The 15,687-nt window shown below is 36.6% G+C and overlaps 4 protein-coding genes across 4 annotated transcripts; 3 read left to right on the top strand and 1 right to left on the bottom strand.

The window, feature by feature from the left end:
• The first annotated feature begins 117 nt into the window (after positions 1-117).
• On the top strand, positions 118-1,883 carry LOC125194301 (cytochrome P450 716B1-like). The gene is made up of 3 exons (XM_048092445.2): positions 118-649; positions 731-1,166; positions 1,234-1,883. Exons 1-3 carry the CDS (start codon positions 149-151, stop codon positions 1,734-1,736), a joined length of 1,440 nt encoding a protein of 479 aa, XP_047948402.1. The 5' UTR covers positions 118-148; the 3' UTR covers positions 1,737-1,883.
• A 3,317-nt stretch (positions 1,884-5,200) lies between these two features.
• LOC148929308 (cytochrome P450 716B1-like) lies at positions 5,201-9,273 on the top strand. Its single transcript, XM_089069914.1, has 4 exons — positions 5,201-5,339; positions 5,584-6,154; positions 8,036-8,471; positions 8,557-9,273. Exons 2-4 carry the CDS (start codon positions 5,657-5,659, stop codon positions 9,072-9,074), a joined length of 1,452 nt encoding a protein of 483 aa, XP_088926040.1. The 5' UTR covers positions 5,201-5,339; positions 5,584-5,656; the 3' UTR covers positions 9,075-9,273.
• A 1,191-nt stretch (positions 9,274-10,464) lies between these two features.
• LOC148929307 (uncharacterized) lies at positions 10,465-11,366 on the top strand. The gene is made up of 2 exons (XM_089056178.1): positions 10,465-10,737; positions 11,030-11,366. The coding sequence occupies exons 1-2, from the start codon at positions 10,471-10,473 to the stop codon at positions 11,150-11,152; spliced, it is 390 nt and encodes a 129-aa protein (XP_088912304.1). The 5' UTR covers positions 10,465-10,470; the 3' UTR covers positions 11,153-11,366.
• A 3,645-nt stretch (positions 11,367-15,011) lies between these two features.
• On the bottom strand, positions 15,012-15,458 carry LOC148929306 (protein AGENET DOMAIN (AGD)-CONTAINING P1-like). The gene has a single exon (XM_089056787.1). It carries the CDS (start codon positions 15,456-15,458, stop codon positions 15,012-15,014), a length of 447 nt encoding a protein of 148 aa, XP_088912913.1.
• Positions 15,459-15,687: the final 229 nt, after the last annotated feature.

Below are 15,687 nucleotides of genomic sequence, written 5' to 3'. Positions count from 1 at the left end.
TATTAATGGTGAATTTAGGGTACGGCAGCCCCTATATCAGATTTTTAAACGTGATAAAAGTTTTCATGTTTCAACAGAAGTCAAACATTGTGTTAAAAGTCTATTTAAGTTGAGTGAATAAAAAAGATAGAAAGAAAGTAAAGTTTGGATGGAGTCGACGATGATATTGTTGTGGGTGCTGTCGTTTGTACCTCTGATTATATTGATGATAAAGAAGAAGAGAATTGGGGAGAGAAGGCTCCCACCGGGGTCGTTAGGAATTCCGATAATCGGGCAAACCCTGGAGCTTTCCAAGGCAATGCGATCTGATAAAGCTGAGGAGTGGCTGCAAGAAAGGGCCCGAAAATACGGCCCGATTTCGAAGATGAGCATATTCGGGAAGCCGACAGTATTGGTAACGGGCCAAGCTTACAACAAGTTCGTATTCAGCAGCGACGGAAAGACGCTCTCCAGCAAGCAGCCGACGTCGGTGAGCCGGCTGATGGGCGAGAGCAATTTGTTTCAGACGATCGGCGAAGATCACAGCAGATTGAGAGGAGCAATCCTGTCTTTCTTGAAGCCAGAAGCCCTCAAACAGTATGTTGGGTTGATGGACAATGAGATCAGGTTGCACCTAGCTCAATATTGGCATCCCGATCATGTTATCTCGGTATGTATGTATGTATGCGTGTCTTTCCCTATTTTGACAATTTATTAGTGTAAAAATTTATTGATTGGATTGGAAGTGCAGGTGGAACCGCTGATGAAGACACTGACATTCAATATGATTTGCACGCTTCTGTTTGGAATAGAGAGAGGGGAGAGAAGGGAAACCTTTGTGCGTCTCTTCAAACAAGTGATAGAGGGTACGTTTGTTGCACCTATAAATCTCCCCTTTACGCGCTTCAACAGAAGCATACGAGCGAGGTCGGAAGTTGGAGCCATAATAAGGGAAGTGATACATGAGAAGAGAGCGAAACTTCAAAGAGGAGAAAAGGAGCACGATTTCATCACCAGCTTGCTCTCCATGTGCGATGAAGACGGCTTACCGCTCTTGTCTGACCAGGAAATCGAAGACAACTGCACAGTGACGATGGTGGCGGGATACGACACCACCTCCGGTCTTCTCACATACTTAGTCAAACTTATAGCTGAACACCCCAATGTTTATCAACTTCTCCTCAAAGGTAGTACACTTTTTTAATATTTATTTTAAATGAACAAAAAATGATGAATTGCATCATGTTGTTGCAGAGCAAGAAGAGATTGCACGAGGGAAGAAGGGAGAAAGTGATCCTCTAACTTGGGAAGATATTGGTAAGATGAAGTACACGTGGAGAGTTGCGACAGAGGCGTTGAGGATGTATCCACCAATATTATTCGTGTTTAAGACAACGATTCAAGATATTGAGATAGGAGGATATGTTATTCCTAAAGGATGGCAGGTGCTTTGGACAACATGCATAACGCATTTGGATGGATCCATATACCCGGATCCGTACAAGTTCAACCCCTCGCGTTTCGAAGATCAAGCAGCGATGCCACCAAATACCTTCATACCGTTTGGAGGAGGTGCGAGGCTTTGCCCAGGCAACGAATTTGCAAGAATAGAGACATTGGCGTTGATTCATTACTTGGTCACTCGCTTTACTTGGAAGCTCTGTTTGGAAGATAATACGGTCAGCAGAGAACCCATGCCGGTTTTCAAACAAGGCCTACCCATACGCCTTAGCAGCAGAGAACCTTATAAAGCATGATGCAATAATAATCTAATTCCATTTGTTTGTTACTTTTATTTACTAGCATAATCACACTTTCACGTTAGAGTGTGATATGGAGTAATAATTGTGTTCACTTCTAATTTTGTGAATGAACAGAATTGGAACGCAGTGCCATTTACGAAAGGGATGGCCCACCGAACTGTAGTGTGTACTACGCGTTCAATTTGCCAGATTTAAACCCGAGCCACAAATTGATAATTCCAATCATGATTAGGAGTAATTGTGAATTTGTGATGACAAAAATTCCCTCCAATATTTTCAAAAAAATCCACTTCACATACCCCTTGCCTTTTACTACATCCGTCCCCCAAATTTTGACACGGTTTGACCCGGCACGAATTTTAAGAAATGTAATAAAAAGTGTATTGAAAAAGTTGTTGGGATGTGGGTCCTACTTTTAAAGTAATAGTTTTATAATAAATTGTGAGTAAGAATGAGTTAGTGGAATATGAGGTTCACTACCAAAAATGGTAAAAAGTAAAGTGTGTCGAACTTTCAGGGACAGACCGAAATGATAAACCGTGTCAAAATTTGGAGGACGGAGGTAGTATGATTTATCTGTGCAATTTGGGAAAATTGAGAAAAAAAAAGGGTAAATTTGTCATCTCATGTCAAATTTTTGGTGCAGTTTTCCACACAGATACAAATACCATCATATTTTGAAGAATTGAATAATGCGTACTTACTATACTACTCCTTCCGTCCTACAAAAGATGTCACACTTTCCTTTTTAGTTTGTTCCACAAAAGATGTCACATTTCTTTTTCCGAACAAGTTTTTTCTCACATGAATATAAAAATTATATTTTCACTTTCCATTTAGCACACAAAATAAAACCTCCTAAAATCACGTGTCGTCCCACAAGTATGACATCTTTTGTGGGACGGAGGGAATACTATTGAATGAACATATTTTGAAGAATTGAATTATGCATATTATTGAATGAACAGTACGGGCCTCATGATCAACTATTTTCCTCGCTTGGGCGGATCTATCTTAAGAAAATGAGGGGCAATAGGCCACCTCATATTTTCCAGCACATGTAGTACATATTATAACTATTATAAAATTTATCTTTTAATTTCTCGCTAAATTTCCGTGCTCCAATTCTTGAGATTTCTTTCATATGTAAATTTGCTCCTGTCACTGCAAATTCGCGTGCCTCTGCCCTTGTAATTACTCGTATAATCATATTCGTAAGTCACTCAGTTGAATATATGATGGTAACCACTGGAAATGCTAATTATACTAATTAAGTTAGAGATGAGGAAATTAATGGACAATTATATCATTTTCAAATAATATTATTTAATATCATACGGACATAAATGGACCCTATTAAATTAAAAATATCTAAAAAATAACGAGTCTTCTTTTAAGGTATACCAATCCTAATTCCTATAGGAGTACTAATTGTTTTAATCATTCCTCTAGAAGCTACATATAGCAAGCTTGGTCAACCCATCCGAGTTTTAGATTTAGCATAATCAAATTGAGTTTCCACATTCATATCAATCAAAAAGACAGAAAGAAAGTAGAGTGTCAATGGAGTCGACGATAATTAATGTTGTGGGTGCTAGCGTTTGTGCCTCTAGTTATATTGATGATGAAGCAGAGAAGGGTGTTAGCGAAATGATTCAAGTTAAGGAATCAGCTGCTGACCATGGTGTGCATATCTTCATTCTCTCTTTAGTCATGGCGCTGGAAAAAATCATATGCCATCTATGTGAGAAGCCGGGGCACAGATTTGGGCAAGGAGCTGGGTATTTAGGTGATGGTTTTGGCATGAATATCTCTCATATAGGTGAAACCTACTATCTCATCTTCCTCTAATAGAAAAATTCTCCTCAGAAATCTTCTTCATGTCCCTAACATTACCAAGAATCTGCTCAGTAGTGATAACAAGGTCTTCTTTAAAAGTTCACCCTTCCTTTTGTTTTATTAAGGAAGTCATGCTCCAGGAAATCCTTGATAATGACCTTTATCGTTTCCTAGTCAAGAAATCTTCAATCAAGAGAGACCGATCTTGTCTCCACTTCAGCTTCAAATCAAGACAAGTGTGATGTACTCACTTCTTTCCTAAGCGCTGCTGTTGTTCCTAGTTTTCCAAGCAATGTCTCTTCCAATTTTGGTGTAGCCTTGTGGCATAAATGGCTAGGACATCCAACTCTTGACATTGTTAAGTCAGCTTTGAACAGTTGTAACATTCCATTTACTACAATGAATTCAGATTCCCTTTGCAACTCATGTTGTGTTTCTAAAGCACATACACTTCCCTACTCCCTTTCTCAGTATGTATGCATTGCATTCATAGTGAACTTTTGGGTTCTTCTCCCTCCACATCAAGAAACGGTTATGTCTACTATGTGTACAGATCAATACAACAGATTTACTTGGGTTTATTTATTAAGTTACAAGAGTGATGTGTGTGCTGTGTTTAAGCAATTCAAGCCACTGGTTGAAAATCTGTATTCTTAAAAAATCAAATAATGAAGTGCTATTTGGGGGGAGAGTTTCAAGCTTTAGCCTCTTTCATCAAAGAATGTGGAATCATGCATAATAGGGTACCTCGCCCACATATTCCTTAATTAAATGGCCTTGCTGAGATAAAGCATAGCTGCAGCAAGCCACATAATTCTACCCTTAGAGCTTTTGGTATTTTGTGTTACCCATTCATGAAAGCTTAAAACAATATAAATTGCAGTATAGATCAGTCCCAGCCACGATTCTAGGCTATTTTTCACATCCCATAAAGGATTGACATTGTGTTTGATGAATCATTTTTACTTTCAAATCTGCCTCATGCTCACATACAGCTCCTCTGCCTACACCTCTTAGATTTCCTGAAAGTCCCATATCATCTAATCCTATCCCTCAAACAAATCACACATCTGACTCTATCTCTCAAGTTGGAGCAGAGGCACCAATCTCACCTCAATCCCGTCCCCTGATTTTCATCACACCTCCAATTCCTCTCCGAATAATGCCTCCTCCACTCTCCTCGCTGATCCCACACATCCCATGATCACAAGAGCTAAAGCTGGAATTTTTATTATTGTCGTCTTCTACTTTACCAAAATCTCGTCCTTCTTGAATTCCTAGCATTTCTGAAAAATCACACATCGACACTGACCCCCACTCTTTCGCCTGGAAAGAACCCTATAGCTTGCACTTGTTAAGAAACACACAGACGGCACAAGGCGAGGTTAGGTTCCCAAGTACTCAGGTTTTGATTTTAATGAAACTTTTAGCCCGGTGGTCAAAACGTGCTACTACTATTAATTATTCGCTTACATTAAAGTGAGAGTAGTATTTCTTCATTTTTACAATAAATCAATATTATGTGGAAAATGCTATTAAATTAATAAAAAATCAAAGAGATTTTAATCCCTATACATCAATTTGTCAAATGCTATTAAGTATTTAGAGATATTTTAAAGGATGGCAGTCCCTATACATCATTATTATTTATTTTAACGCGATGACGTTTCCCAGCAGAAGTTATATAGGAGTACTATTAACTTGTGTAAAGTCCACATCTCTCTTCAGAGATTATCCCTTCCCCAGAGATTTAATTAAGTAGTACTCCCTCCGTCCCGGAGTATTAGACTTACTTCTTTTGGGCACATGATTTAAGGAATTGATATTTAAATAGTTAAAGTGGAGAGAGTAAAGTATGAGAGAGGGAAAAAGTAGGGGAGAGAAGAGAGAAAAAAGTAGGTGGACAATAAAATAAGATAGATACTTTTGCTAAAAAAGGAAACGAGTCTAATATGTTGGGACATCCCAAAAAGGAAAGTTGGTCTAATACCTTGGGACGGAGGGAGTAGCTTATATAAGTTGAGTTTACCTATTCAGATCAATCAAACAGATAGAAGAAACAAAGTAAAGTTTCGATGGGGTCGACGATTTTGCTGTGGGTCCTAGCGTTTGTGTCTCTGGTTTTTTTGGTGACGAAGAAGAAGAGGATCGGGCAGAGAAGGGTCCCACCGGGGACGATGGGAGTTCCGATAATCGGGCAAACCCTGGAGCTCCTGAAGGCGATGCGAGCTGATAAAAGCGAGGAGTGGTTCCAAGAAAGGGCCCGAAAATACGGCCCGGTTTCGAAAATGAACATATTCGGAAAGCGGACGGTATTTGTAACGGGCCAAGCATACAACAAATTCATATTCAGCAGCGACGAGCAGACGCTCTCCAACAAGCAGCCACCGTCGGTGCGGCGGCTGCTCGGCGAGAGGAATTTGTTCGAGATGAGCAGCGAAGATCACCGGCGGTTGAGGGGAGCAATCCTCTCCTTCTTGAAGCCAGAAGCCCTCAAGCAGTATGTCGGAACGATGGACCATGAGATCAGATTGCACCTCACCCACCATTGGCATCACGATCACGTTATCTCGGTATGTCTTTCTCCTTTTTTTTAAATTATCACAATTTAATAAAAAAGATTTACTTTATTTATTGTTCTTGTATATTCAGTTATTGTTAATAATTGTGCCGGCTAAAAAGTAACATAGCATATAACTATAGTTATTCAATCTAGATGCCAGTTGATCATGTCAGCCACTTGGTCGTTTTACGGGCTCATCTCTAATTACTTTATGTATTTAAAAATACATGTTCAAGATTTGAAGATCAGGTTTATGTATATAAAATTAAGGTTGAAAATTCAAAATGGAAACTAAAGATAATATGTTAACCTGCCACAATGGACTGCAAAGTAAAGATAGAATGACTTCACATTCAATAGTCTAATTTTTGTGGCCATATACATATTTACATATTTTATTATACTCAATAGTCTGAATTTTTTGCATATGATTTCCTCCTTTTATAGATAATTAATACACCTCACAATTCACTAACATTAATTTTATTATTTTATTATTTTATATTTATTTTTATTTGTTTTATTTATTTTTCTCTTCTCTTTTCTTACGGAGATAATTTTGTATTAAAATGTGTGTTATTTTCAAAAAATTTATTTTTAAAAAATGGAGGGACTAGTTAGTTTAATATGAATCTTATTTTTATATAATAATATTATAATAAAATAAAAAAGTAATATAGTGAAATATAAGATTTATTTTACAAAAAATAACAAAAGTCTCAAAATGAAAAAGTAAACGCATAACGAGGAACAGAGGTAGTAAGTGGTACTTTTTGTAGTAGGAGTACTAGTTATCAATTAACTTTATTACTCAATAATAATTCATTAATTCTTTTTAGAATTTAATGGATACATATGATTAATAAGATTGATTGATTCGAAAGGCAAATATACTCACAATTTTAACATTCAATTTTTTTTTTTCATATAGTACATATCAAGTATATTATACTACTTCATTCGTTCCATTCTAAGTGGCACGTTTTGTTTTTTATAATTTCCTATTCTAATTGACGCATTTTTTTAAATAGAAATATCAATCTCTCTACTTTTTCCGCTTTCTTACTTTATTTTCTTTCACTTTACTCAAAAGAACACTACATAAAATCTCGTGCTGAATTAGAAATACTCTACTTAGAGCATCTCCAATGGCTTTAGCCCAGCCACAGGCTAGCCACTCTCTCTCACTGCCACGTCATCAACACTAAAATTTCACCTGCCACATCATTATTTTAAGCGAATAGGCTAGCCGCAATAAAAATAATTCAAAAACAACTAAATTTACGGAATTAAATTTACGATAAATTACAGAACTAAATTTACAATAAAAATAATTCAAAAGGAGTATAAAATTTTATAAAAATAAAAAATATTATACTCCTACCGTCTCACAAGAATATGCACTCTTTCATTTTTAATCCGTCCCACAAGAATATGCATTTTCAAATTTTAGAAATTCTTTTCTCAATAATAAGGTGGGGCATATTCTGCACTAACAATACTTTATTTACTTTTTCTCTCTACCTCTCTTTTACTTTACCAATTTCATTAAAACTCATGTCGAACTCAAAGTGTATATTCTTTGAGGACGGAGGAAATAAATAATTACTCTCTCCATCTATTATTAATAGTCTCAAATTGCACTTTTTGACCGTCCTTTTATAGTTGTCCAATTTATTGTTTACCACTACTTCTTATAATGAATCCTATATGTCCACTAATTTTAACATTTTATTATAAAACTGATACGTTTGATTCACCTTTTACTCACTTTTTTCATCCACGAGCCAATTCAATTCGAACCAATTAATATCGAGCGCGGGGAGTAATTTAATAGTAATGGACACTGACATTTCTGGCAGTATTGAGTAATTTTTGTGGGTTTGGGCAGGTGATGCCATTGATGAAGACACTGACGTTTAATATGATTTGCACGCTTCTGTTCGGAATAGAGAGAGGAGAGAGAAGACAAACTTTGGTGCGTCTCTTCGAACAAGTGATGGACGCAATGGTGGCTGTGCCGTTAAATCTCCCCTTCACCCGCTTCAACAAAAGCATACGGGCGAGGGCGGAAGCAGGGGCCATCGTAAGGGCATTGATACGCGAGAAGAGACAGAAACTGGAGAGAGGAGAAGCTGAGCACGATCTGATCACCAGCTTATTGAGCATGTGCGATGACATCGGGTCACCACTTTTGTCCGACCAGGAAATCGAGGACAATTGCGCGGTAGCCATGATCGCCGGCCACGACACAACCTCCACACTTCTTACATACCTCATCAAACTCATAGCTGAACACCCAAACGTCTACCAAGTTCTCCTCAATGGTACACTAGTCGTATGTTTATTGGAGTTATCTGACCTAAAATGTGTGTTCTTATTATATTTTGCCTTATTTATCGTTTGTTACAGAGCACGAAGAGATTGTGCGAGGGAAAAAGGGAGCGAGTGATCCTCTGACGTGGGAGGATCTTGGTAAGATGAAGTACACATGGAGACTTGCAACAGAGGCGTTGAGGATGTATCCGCCGGTAATATTCGGGTTTAGGCAAGTTCTTAAAGATATTGAGATGGGAGGCTACATTATTCCCAAAGGATGGCAAGTGTTTTGGGCTGGATGCATGACGCAGATGGATGGATCAATATACCCGGATCCGTACAAGTTCGACCCGTCGCGTTTCGAAGATCAAACAGCGATGCCACCGCATACTTTCGTAGCATTTGGAGGAGGTTCGAGGATGTGCCCAGGCTACGAATTTGCAAGAATGGAGACGTTAGCAATGATTCATTATTTGGTCACTCGCTTCACTTGGAAGCTCTGTTTGGAAGAGAATACGGTAAGCAGAGATCCCATGCCGGTTTTCAAACAAGGCTTGCCCATACACATTCACATTAACAACCCTTCATTACACGATGCCATCAAATTCTAATTTCCACTTGTTTGGAGGAGGTCTACACAGTGAGGCCAAATATTAAGTATTCCTAATATGCTATTATCACGGTTATTCTATAGCATATACTATTCAACTATTTCTCGTTAGAGGGTGGAACAGTAGTAATAAATAATACTTGTACGTGACTCAACATTACTCCCTCCATTATAAGGTAGATATCACAATTTCTTGATGACATGAGATTTTAGGAGATATTTTGTGTATTAATTATATTAATATAAAAGAAAACATTTCTAAAAAAAAAAATGTAATACTACCTCCGTCCCCCAAAATTTGCTACACTTTGACCCGACACGGGTTTTAAGAAATGTAATGGAAAATGAGTTGAAAAAGTTGGTGGGATGTGGGTCCTACTTTTAAAGTATTAGTTTTATAATAAAATGTGAGTAGGAATGAGTTAGTGGAATATGGGGTCCACTACCAAAAATGGTAAAAGTGAAGTGTATCAAATTTTCAGGGACGGACCAAAATAGTAAACTGTATCAAATTTTCAGGGACGGAGGTAGTATTTGGTTTGAATAAACTATAAAGAGTGTGGCATCTATTTTAGGACATGATTCTCAAAATCGATTGGATCCCGCATTTATGTAAATGTCACTCAATAGAATAGGATAGTGATAAAATGCAAACTTATATATTGTAAAAACTCAAATCTCCTCAACACAGCTTCAACATTGTTTCAATACAATGTCAATACAGTGTAAAATTTCAAGATTTTATTGTTACCACAGTATCAACACAATATCAACACAACATCAATCATTGACTACCGTTGAAATTCTGTTAATATTTTCCTGTTGATGCTTTTTTGTGATCTGTTAATATTTTTTATGGTTCAGATTATAATTTTGAGTTTGTATAATATTTAGAATTTTCATTTGATCACATTTCCAATAGAATATATGGCATGGGTGTCCATCCAAGAGGAGATTAGGAGACTAAACTAAAGTACGTGCTGAGTAAAACAGAGGAAATCTAAATTTTTTTCCGCAAAATGTACTTTAATTTGCTGAATTTCTGTAAGAAAGAATTGTGTAATCAAAACTCCCTAAGACAACCAGCATATTGAGCAAGAACTTATGGTTTGTGGATTAAGCAAGAATTCACGTAATTAAGCTAACTGGAGTGTTAACGGTGGTATCAAACGTTTGATTGATCATACTAATATTTTTTGTTTGTTAATAATATCTTAGTAAGCTTGAATGCTTTGAAATGAATGTCCTACTAATCTTATTTGTTTGTTAATTGAATAAGAGTAAGTTTAAATAAGGGCAAGTCCAAGCAAGGGTAAGACTGTAATTATCGAAGTGGGCTATCGATTCCATTATTTCATATTGATAGCCGCGTATTATTTATTCGCCGCACAAATAAAATGAGAGAGCACGCTTCCCTATACAAAAATAGTCTCTCCTCCTTCCACTATAAATACACCGATCCACGGTTTCCCCCGTCTTTCCGCGAAGAATTTTACGCCTTCAATCAGATTCGGTTCCAACAATTCTCTGATTCATCGCGGAAATTACCTCAATTGCAATCTCAATCAATCATGAAGAAATCGTGCGCCATCGCCGCCTACGTTGCCGCTTCCGCCTCCGCGATCTCGTCGGCGTCGTCTCCCAAAGTTTACTTTCCTCGCGAGGTGAAAATTCGCATCTATAATCCGATTTCGCTCATTATCTTTGGGATTTCGAACTAGTTTCACCTTTACACGGTTGAAATTTACCTTTTCTTCAAAACACGCGAAAATTCGATTGCTCAAGTGTTTTTGGTTATGTTTGGGTTGGGAAATTTATGGAGAAAACCATCGATTTGACCAATTACTGAGGAAAAAACTGCTCTGAAAAAGGTTAAATGTTTCTGCGGTTATTCATATTTTCAGTCATTGCAGTTTCATGTTCTGATTTTATTTTTTCTTTTATTGTTATGATTAGAATGAGCGGCCGAATAAAAACAGCGAGAAATCGGCACCACAGGGATCGTCTTCTTCAGAAAAATTCGCGCCGAGGTTTGATGGATTGAGATTCATAGAGACGCTGGTGACAGCTCATAGATAAGATCAACTGCCTGTTTCTATTTTTTTTTCTTTTATTTTCCCCCAATTTTTGGTCCCAGCAATTATTTGAAAAAACGTAATTAAAATGTTTGGAGTTTGATTATTGAGGGACCAGATGATTTTTAGGCTTGGCTAGGCTGATTTAATTGTTGTATTTGTACACTTGCTAGAGAAGCACACTGTATTGATATAAGAATGTATTTTTAGTTTGACAATGAGAGCATTTAGTTATTTGCTTCTCTAATTAATTTTCTCTCTTTTCATTAAAAAGTGACCAAATTTTTAATATGTATACTGCGTGGATCATTTGGAATAAGTGAATATCCTCCAAGAAAGTTGGATTCTTTGTTATAGAAGCTAACATAATTTTGATTGTGAAATTAAGCTTATAAACCTCCTAAAATAAGTTATTTTATTTTATCATATTGGAGTAAATACTAACGTAGACTTCACTATTCACTAACATTATTTACACTATTTTTTTCTCTTTTTTTTCTTAACTTAATAACTTTGTACTATTAAATTTTGTGCTCTACCAAAAGTTCATATTTTAGAGAGTAATTTGTTATTTCAACATATTTGTTTGTTCAGTTTCATCTAAAGCTCCAAACAAAAAGTTCTTCAAATCCATCATTATGTTGTTTTACTATGATTTGTTATTTTCCGACCTATATCCTTTTTAGTTTCATCCCTCTCTAACTTATGATGTGTTCAATTGCCCGAACATTTTGACAAATTCTATACTCTTATTTGGCGTTCGGTTGCCAAGATTAAATCTCGTGATTAAAGATGTATTATGTTTGGTTCATAAGATTAAATCCTACAACATAGTCTCATGATAATTAGTCATAGCCTCCCCCCTCCAACTAAAATAATTCCACAACTTAATCCTAAATGGATAGTCTCATGATACTTCGTCATGGCAACCGAACGCAAACCTATTACATGTATTCTTTTTCTTCTTTATATTCAAGACTCGCTCCGACTTAATAAGTTCAATTGCTCAAGCATTTTGACAAATTATATATATACTCTTAAATGATGACATATTTTCAACTCTTACAAATACTTCTCCATAAGTAGCTGGATCTTAAATGCTATCTAAATTAAATTTTGACAAATACCATATAATTAAATAATTCTCTTGATTTTTCCCTGTTTTGTAATTGTCTAAAAAAAAAATTAGATTCTTGTTGTCTGCACTTCAGTGATCCTTCAGATACTAGTAGTATATATACAGTTATACACTAGGATTGCACATGCATCTGCCGTCTCATGGTGTATTATTATATTTTAGTATTTTAAATATGATTTTGAAGATATATCATGTGTGGCCGTAAGGGGTTAGCATCACAATAATTATGGCTAAGTTAGTATTTTTGGAAGCGTCACCTTTTAGGTAATGCTGAATCTTCGAGTTATGGATGTACTAACATTCAACCATCAATTGTTTGCTTAATTGGGAATGTTATTTGATACTTATCTCTTTAGTTTTGTGGAATGAGCGGCCAAGAATATTCAATATGTCAATCGTTAGGAGGGTCAATTCTGTATTTTTATCAAGTTCCTAAAAACAAAAAAAAAAATGTCTAATTTTAAATACTCTATTTTTGAGTGAGTATAAATTATTGATATAGGCTTTTGTATAATAATTTGAATAAACTGTTAAAGAATTAAGAAATTTAATCAAATATTAATCTGTTCACAATTTCAAAAATCAGTTAAGAAAAATTTTCAAGTTTGGATTTCTTTTCAATTATCTCATGGTATATATTTTTTAACAAAAATTGCAATGATATGTGGACTCTCATGGTGAATTATTCATTTTTAAACATTCCATCCACATCACGTTCGGGACCATCAAGTATAAAAAATTATAGGATTGATAAATTTGCATAGTTTCGCTTGAGTATTGATTTGTCAAAGTAAATAGTAGTTCAATATAAAATTGGAAAACAAACCATAGCTTGTTTGTTTTGATTAATTAATTAGTTTTAAGCTAATTTGATCATCTAATTAAAACGAAGTGTATTCCCCTAATATTTGAAGTATTTGAATCTGATGCTTCTCCGGATTTAATCAAGTGTTCATCGTTTAAGTACTCAAACGGCCGCTCTTACAAGTAAAACATTGTCTAAAAATGGTCAATTCTGCATTCACAAACTAAGCATTAATGATCACATTGATTTGTCCATGGTATTTGATTCAGCAAAACATTTTTCCTGTCATGTGTGAGCAAAATTCTCAATATGGGTGAAACTATGAAAACTCTCCCATAGTAAGGAAGAGTTTTTTCGCTTGCAAATGACGTAAGAGCATCCGCAATGGTCGGCTAGCGACCGGCTAGCCGATTCGTCGCGCTGGCCGATCGGCTAGCCGAACCATTGGAGTCGGCCAGCGCGAAATCGGCGAGCTGATCGGCGTGGGCTGGCCGATCGCTCGGCGCTGGCCGATGCGCTAGCCGATGCGCTGGCCGATGCGCTGGCCGCCATTGTGGCGGCCCGATCGGCCAGCGATCGGCCAGCGCCGAATTTTATTTTATTTTTTAAATTTTTTTTAATTCTTTTTTTTAAAAAAAAATTTAAATCTTTTTTTTAATTTTTGAAAAACTATATAAACGCGATTTTCTCTATCTCTAAATTTCTATACAAGAGCAACATCTAGCGATAGACAACAACAACTAGCCCAATACGAAATTAAGACCTAAAACAGAAACATGTCATACCGTCGGGGGGTCGCCCCCCTTGACCCCCTGACTCGCTGACCGGGCAGCGAGACCCCCGTTCGACTAGAGGCAAACTATAACAGATTCAAGGCGGCTCGTGTGTGGAAGCCCGAATATTTTTTATTATATTATTTTTATGATTTTTAGTTAATGTACTTTTTTTTATTTAAATAAAATTAATGAATTTTCCCGTATATGTCTCGTAAATTTAATTCTGTATTTTAATCGTAATTTTAATTCCGTAAATGTAGTATATTTTGAATTATTTTTATTGCGGCTGGCCTATGGCTAGCCTATGGCTGGCCTAAATCTGATGTGGCAGGTAGATTTTTTAGTGTTGCTGACGTGGCAGGGGAGAGAATGGCTGGCCTATGGCTGGCCTATTGCTGGCCTAAGCACCATTGCGGATGCTCTAAAGATGCGAGACTATGGCCCGTCTTAGGAAAAAACGCGACACAGTTACGCATCTCCACATGAGACACAAAAAAGTTACTACTGCGGGAGAATTCTCGTAGTTTAACCCTTATTGAGAATTTTAGGCGTCATATGTTGCAATGTATCAATCATATTATAAGAAGTATGATAAGGAATACACATAAAAAGGAAATACACAAATAAATTTAGAAAATAAAAGAAAATGCAAATTGAATAAGTGATCAACAAAGGCAAAAATTCTAACCTTCATGACCTTTTAAGATTTAATCTTAAGTTTATTGTTTTTATAGTGATGATATTAGCTTTTTTTTACGCTATAGACTTACAAAAATTGATTTTATATAGGGGCTCAAGTCCCCTTGGTGGAATAGTAGAATGAATGGTTCTATCATAATATTAATATAAAATTCCAACAATAAAAAATTAAACTATATTTGAATATATATACTCAGCCAATTCACAAGCGAAACAAAAAAATCAGAGTAATTAACTTGCGTAAACAAAATAATCAAATAATAATCCAAGATAATCAAGTTATATTCCAACAAAAAATGATGTATTATAAGAATCAATGATTTCTAATAACAATATTCATATCAAATTATTCAATTCGAATAAACTACGATTAAAAACACAAATCTATATTTGAAACATATATATATACGCAGAGTGAAACAGAGAGAGAACGATCAAAGATTAATCAAGCAATCGGAATCAACATCGCTAAAGTCCATCTCCCATTAGTCCATTCCTGATGAGTCCTGAGCAGATTCTTATGATAAAAAATTTCGTCTCCGGTGGTCTCGAAGTACACCGAATAAGTGTCTCCCCTTCGGCCGGTGATCCTCCCCCACCACCACCCCTCCTTGTCGAACGCGTCCACCACGTCGTTCATCCGATACCTCTCCGCCAGATCCGGTGGCGGCCGAGGCCGGACCTCCGCCGCGCTCGCCACCTCGCGCAGCGGCCCCGACAAATCCTCCTTCAGCAGACTGCGGTACTGCACCAGGTAACCGTGTTTCGCCAGATCTGCCACCACCGTCGCCTCGAAGTAGGAACCGACGAATCCTTCCTGCGCGCTCGCCACCTCCACCAGATCGCCGCGCCGGAATCGCAGTGGATTGAAATTCACACGAATTGATGACATCGTTGTTGTTGTGGATTGAATTTGAATTTTGAGCTGAATTTGATTTTGATTTTGGAGAGGGAGAGGGAGAAGGGAGAAGGGAGAGAGTTGTATTTATAGGGTTCGGATCTTTTAATTTATGGTAAGGTTTAATTATATATGGAAACTTATACCTTATTCGGTTTTCGTATTAGTAATTAATAAGGATTGGTGCTATTAAATATTAATTATTCGTAACATATTTATACTA

This window comes from Salvia hispanica, chromosome 4 (assembly GCF_029641045.1).
Source record: "Salvia hispanica isolate PSC_SH4W2 chromosome 4, Shi_PSC_v1, whole genome shotgun sequence".
Classification (NCBI taxonomy): domain Eukaryota; kingdom Viridiplantae; phylum Streptophyta; class Magnoliopsida; order Lamiales; family Lamiaceae; genus Salvia; species Salvia hispanica.
Note: the sequence above shows the minus strand (reverse complement) of the source record. Positions and strands in the feature narration are given on the sequence as shown.